The 6,160-nt window shown below is 35.5% G+C and overlaps 1 protein-coding gene across 5 annotated transcripts; it reads left to right on the top strand.

Moving 5' to 3' along the window:
* The first annotated feature begins 32 nt into the window (after positions 1–32).
* Positions 33–6,038, top strand: LOC139770970 (transient receptor potential cation channel protein painless-like). 5 transcript variants are annotated; one of them, XM_071703309.1, is made up of 6 exons: positions 33–1,017; positions 1,119–1,199; positions 1,351–1,499; positions 2,368–2,521; positions 2,722–3,837; positions 3,979–6,038. In XM_071703309.1, exons 4-6 carry the CDS (start codon positions 2,485–2,487, stop codon positions 5,508–5,510), a joined length of 2,685 nt encoding a protein of 894 aa, XP_071559410.1. In that variant the 5' UTR covers positions 33–1,017; positions 1,119–1,199; positions 1,351–1,499; positions 2,368–2,484; the 3' UTR covers positions 5,511–6,038. The 5 variants fall into 5 exon arrangements, with proteins under 5 accessions (XP_071559410.1, XP_071559411.1, XP_071559414.1 ...); XM_071703310.1 differs by lacking the exon at positions 2,368–2,521 and having other exon boundaries at positions 33–1,199; positions 1,351–1,543; XM_071703313.1 differs by lacking the exons at positions 1,351–1,499; positions 2,368–2,521 and having other exon boundaries at positions 34–1,017.
* Positions 6,039–6,160: the final 122 nt, after the last annotated feature.

Here is a 6,160-nt window from a genome sequence, read left to right as displayed (position 1 = left end):
CATGATCATATCACTTTTACCTTCCTTTTAATTTCCTTTGGCGATCGAAGGATGCCGTGTCACATCCAAAGTGTACACAGAGCTGCTCTCGCTCATAACTGCATCTTTTGTATTTTTCGTTATTTTTAACTTTTCCTCATTCTAAATTTGTTATTTTGGTCCATTTATTATCTTTTTACATATTTCTAGAGAATATAATCCCACAATTTATACATACAACTGTTATTATTATAAATAAAATTGTTACAGCCATGTGATGTTAGATTTTTATGACAAAATTAAAAAATTTGTATATGTATATATGCATACAAAATGGACCAAATAAAGTGTTAGAACTAAATAACTATAGAACGGATCAATTAATTGTAAGTCAATGTTCTTATTAGCCAATTTTGTCGACTGGAAATGAGCTATTACGTGAGCTAAATTTTATTTTCCAGGAACCCCTTCCCCTCTGAAGGGCAGTAAAGATAAACATTATTTTTTTTTAATAGCATTCCATCAAAATTTCAACGTGAGTCGATTTTACGCGAAAAAATAATTTTTACTTGAAAATTTTTTTTCTAAAATTGTGATATTAAAAGTTACTATTTAGTGAAAGTAACCACCTTTGATATTAATTGGTAATGAGTTTTATTAGTGCTGTATATCGATATACAAATTATCTCTTCTTCGATATTTTTCGATATCTACGAATAAAGTTCAAATATTATATACTGAATTATACTCTCGAACTGCTCAAACGTTATCAATACAAACTGTATCAGTCCTATCACTGGGCTTGTCCGGAGTTATCCTAAGTATAAAATTGTGTACTGCTAATGATATAATCTTACTTCTTTGAGCGAGTATAAGCCAGCCGCTAGGAGAGATCGTATTTCTTATCTGTTGTAAAACAGATGTATATATTTTAATCGCGTTCTTACTCGCACGGGAGTCATTCACGAATGTTTCGACGTGCTTCTTGCCAGTTGGACTATATTGTGATCCTTTATTCTAATTTGCTTTATCTAGACTGTAAGTGAAGTGCTACGAGACTGAAATAATACACATGTGCTAATTGTAATAATTGTGCTTAATATTGCAAAAATAATATATTATCTGTTGTGTCTTTTTAGGGTCGTGCAAAACATGCGCAAGTTTCAAAATTACATTGGTAGGATGATGGAAGTACCCCGGAGAACATTACAGGATACATGGTAAAGACAAATGCAGAGAAATAAATTAAAGAAGTGGAAGGGAAAATGAGAGGTGGCCATAAAAACTCTAACTTGCTTTTGAATTTCTATGGCCACCTCTCATTTTCCCTTCCACTCCTTTAATTTATTTCTCTGCATTTGTCTTTACCAGAATAAAGAGGAGCAAGGGTTTGTCAAAATAGAACTTGAAGAGAAGGAAATTTTCGAAAGAGAGAGGAAGAGATTGATTCGGAGGAAGGAGAAATATAAGGAGGAGCAAGGGTTTGTCAAAATAGAACTTGAAGAGAAGGAAATTTTCGAAAGAGAGAGGAAGAGATCGATTCGGAGGAAGGAGAAATAAGCCGGTAAACAATTTTTTATATAAAAACATACATATAAATATATATAATTATATATAAAATATGTCTATACATGTATTTCTTTTCTTGCATAATCTCTATTCGTATGTACAGAACAAATAATGAGAAAAATTCAAGAATTGTTTTTCGTAGGGTAGAAATTATACAAAAGAAAGAAAACATATATGGATATATTTTATACATAATTATATATATTCATATATATTTTTTTATATAAAAAATATTTAATCGAGAATGGATGGCAGGAGAAATAGAAAAAACTTGATTTGTGAAAAATTAGTATAGAGGGAAAAAGAAATTTAAAAGAAACAAAAATATAAGAAAAGATAATAAGAAAAGATAAATCGTTTAAAATATATAATAGATGATACGGGAGAAAAAGAATATCGGAATATCTAAAAAATGAATAGAGAGGTAATAGTAGATGAAGAAGGGCTAAATTCAGATTTCAAAGTGCTATAAAAGGGAAAACATTAGGAGAAAGAAGAAAAAAGATATTGTGTTAAATGTACGGAAAAACTTTAAGTTGGACTATTTATACGGAAAAGATACAGGATTTGGGAGGATAGAAGGAACAGCTAATACGAAATATGCAAATGCTGTAGCATAGAAATTGGAACTGAATAGAAATAAACTAGAGAATTGGAGAGAGTAACAGAAAAAGAGAAGGTAAACTGGAAAAAAGAGAGAATTGAAGAAAGAACAAAAATTAAAAAGGAATAAGAAAGAAAGAAGGGAAAGGAGCAGGAGGAGGAGGAGGAGAGAGAGGAAAAAAGAAGGAGGGTTCCCTTGCGCAACCGATTCGCGCATATATCTAGATATATCTATCTCTCTCCCTCCCTCATGAACGGAAAGGGTAATCGCAAAGATAGATACGCGTGCAGTTACCTAACTTAAACAGAGATAAAACGAACGAAGAAACGAGCATGCGCTGCGAGACAAGCATGAGTGGCAATTATAAAAGTATTAAAATATGATGTTGCGTGTGTAAATGTGAGGCGTGAATGAGGAAAACGTTGTAGAAATAAATTGAGAGGAAAGCTAATTGTAAGGAGAAAAAAATTGTTTTAACTTTTAACAGAATAAATAAATACATTATTATATCTCTTCATAAAATAATTGATTAATTGTTAATATTCTAATTCATGCTTTACTTTATTTAGATATCAAAATGCATTACGGAGCGATTGAAAGGCAGAACTTATTATTAACCAGCAACAACCTTCCTCCAAACACCATGCGAAATCTTCATAAGCTTTTGTTAGGCGCCATAGGACGCAAGGACTTTCAATCTTTCAAACAGATTGTGAAGAAAATTTCGGAAAAGCAACCAGCCGTTACGATCGTCAGTTATGTCGACCCCATCACCGAAAACACGTATCTCGATATAGCCAGTAGGGAGGGCCTAACGGAGTTCGTCCAGTTCCTATTGTGCAAAGGAGCAGAAATAAACAGAGTGAACGAGATACATAATTGCGCTCCCATTCATTTCGCTGCTAAAGGCGGACACATAGATACTTTGGCAATATTATTAGCGCAACGTACAATAGATCTAGATCTGGAGGTGGAACAGCGGACCGCTCTGCACATCGCGGTTGAAAAAAATGACCTGAGATGTGCCGATCTGTTGCTGGAGAAGGGCGCGAGCGCCAGAATACTCAACAATAAGAACCTAACAGCCCTTCACCTGGCGGCAATAAAGGGCCAACGCAACATGGTGAAGATGATGCTGGATAAGTACGCACACCGTCTGGAAGTGGACAGGTATAAAGATTACAATGGCCAGACGACGCGAGAGGTAATCGAGCAAAAGTTCCCGGAAATGGAAAAGGAACTGTCGGAAAAATTACCGTTCAAAAACGAAAATTGGGAAGTAAACGCGCAAGACCTCAAATACTACCTAAACGACGGAGACGAGACAAACTTCCTGAAATGTATGAAGGACTTCCAGGGAGAGATTCCTTCTAGGATGGCCGAGAATCTGTTAACGATGTCCGCGCAACATAACTTCCGACAAGCAGTGACGGCAATTCTAAAGAGATTTGGAGGAAAGCACTTGAACGTGAGAAAAGCCGCACGTGCGACCGTTCAGAATGGTCATCATGTTATTCTTGGGGAATTGCTGAGGGTGGAACCCGAGATGGCCAACGATTTGATTCTGATCGTCTGCGCGGAGCTGGGAGTGCCAGGAAAACAAGGAGTCGACGATACGTCGAATCTGCTAAAGTGTCTGGAATTAATTCTGGAACAGAATAACGTGGATGTCCGTTGCACTGACAGTGAGTATGAAATGTCATAAATAAACAGAGAAACAATAGTCTTTTCAACATAAATAGATTATTTCTCAATTTTCGAGGCTGCTCTTTCTAAAAACTCTACAGATTCGTTCTGATTGTATTCTATAATTTCTAATTTTGAAGAAAAAGGTAACACGCCGCTGCATTACGCGGCCAGAGCAGATAATCGCAAAGCAATGAGTCTGCTTCTCAAACGAGGAAGTTACATTGGACATATGAACAAGTTCAACATACCGCCCATTATAGACATCCCGGTGGGCACGTTGTCGGACTACTTCGACGACTGCTTGAAGGAGATAAGGGATCAAACGAACGAAGACGTAATCGAGTTCGACTATCGTTCCTTGATGCCGCAGAACGTTTTCGCGAAACAGGATACAACTCACCGGCCGACTCGCGAGATGGAAGTGTTCCTATACATCGCACGTCACAAAAATCACAAGCATCTGCTGAAACATCCGTTGCTTTCGTCCTTTCTCTATCTCAAGTGGCTCAAGATACGGCACATCTTGTACTCCAATCTTGTCTTTTATGGGACATTCCACATTCTGCTGAATGCCTACATCCTGAGCATGACTTATGAAAATTCTCCGAACGATAGCGGAACGCCAAGAGTCAGTAATAGCTTCGACATAGCTTTGGGAAATACTCTCCTAATTCGCTGCTATCCGGAGAGTATTCTGCGGACCTGTGTTATTGTATTTTGGTTACTCTTCACCATTCGGGAGATCTTCCAATGCGCCTGCTGTCGTTACCGTTACGTGTTGGATTGGGAGAACTGGCTACAGGTTGTGCTAATTATATCCATCTTCATTTTGTTGTGTGGTGCAGGATTATGGAGTGGCGTCGTGGTAATCATATTGTCCGCCGTGGAGATGATAATTCTGATCGCCCAACATCCGAAAATGTCCGCCAACTTTGAAATGTTTTGGACAGTTTCTTTCGATTACGTGTGTTTACTGTTTCCATATATGTTCCTCATTGCCGCGTTTGCCCTGGCTTTCCATATACTTTTCAAGAACAGCATGAATTTCTCCGATCCCGGACAATCGTTCTTCAAAACTATCATCATGATCACCGGCGAATTCAATTCTAACGATATTTCGTTTGTCTCATATCCCATTTGCAGCCACATTGTGTTCGTGCTGTTCGTCTTCCTCATCGGCATTGTATTGATTAATCTGCTTAACGGTCTAGCAGTCAGTGATACCAATGAAATCTTGTCCAGAGCTGAACTGATCGGACTCATCTCCCGAGTACGCCTAATCATCTATCTTGAAGACATAGCATTCGGCGAACCGTTAAATTGGTTTAGCCACAGAAAAACGCGTTTTTTACGATGGAATCCTTTCAGCTTCTTCATCAACAGAATTCTTTTATTTCCGTATTATTTAAAAAACGGTAAGATTACCGTCGTGTGTGATGATATGGACATTCACGACGACAGATATTACGTTCATAACAATTCGATAAATCGTGATGATCATTGGCCTATCATGGAAATGGATCCTGATATAATTGAACAAGCTAAACGTATTATTTCTGATAAAAATCAACTGTCAGATCATGAAAAGATAATGATTGCTTTGAATAAGCAACAAGAAAAGTTAATCGCAATGGAGAACGCTTTGAAAAATCACAATTTTATAATTTAATTTTACAAGAAATTTTTTATAACACTGTTCTCTCCGATGCATATAACTCGTATATAACTTTATATAAATCTTATAAAATAAAATTTATTATATGTATATGTATACAACGTAATTTTATTATAAGTGTTGATATGATTACAAATGTTAAATTCCGTTAACTTTCATACAATTCCAATCGTATAAATGTGTTTCCTATATGTGTTTATAATAATTTCTTTTTATTATTTTCTGTACTATAATTATATATTTTATTATTATAGTTATATATTTGGCGTTTAGATTGTTCATATGTAATTTTTGTGAAATTTTATTATCTTTACATTTAAATGTAATTTTGTTGACTAGAAAAATAGCTGTGTTCTTTAACAAAATTTATATTATTTCTGTTATTTATTTCTGTTGTGTATATATATATAGTATAGTATATATATGTATGTATGTGTGTGTTGTAGGAGGCTAAACTATTGTAGATAATAAGATAATGTATTATCAATTGTCAAAATGTATTATTAAAGACTGTGTGTGATATATTTTGCTGAGCGAATATCTTCTCTCTCTTTCGATTTTATTGAGCGTTGTATTTCTTTTTATTTTATTCATATACGTTGGATTTGATGCTTGTCTCACAGTTCTGGTAAATATTCGTATGT

The sequence above is a fragment of the Temnothorax nylanderi genome, unplaced genomic scaffold (assembly GCF_030848795.1).
Source record: "Temnothorax nylanderi isolate EJ_2023f unplaced genomic scaffold, tnyl_v1.0 TNYL_tig0035_pilon, whole genome shotgun sequence".
Lineage (NCBI taxonomy): Eukaryota > Metazoa > Arthropoda > Insecta > Hymenoptera > Formicidae > Temnothorax > Temnothorax nylanderi.
The sequence above is the reverse complement of the archived record's forward strand: the minus strand, read 5'-3'. Positions and strand labels throughout refer to the sequence as shown.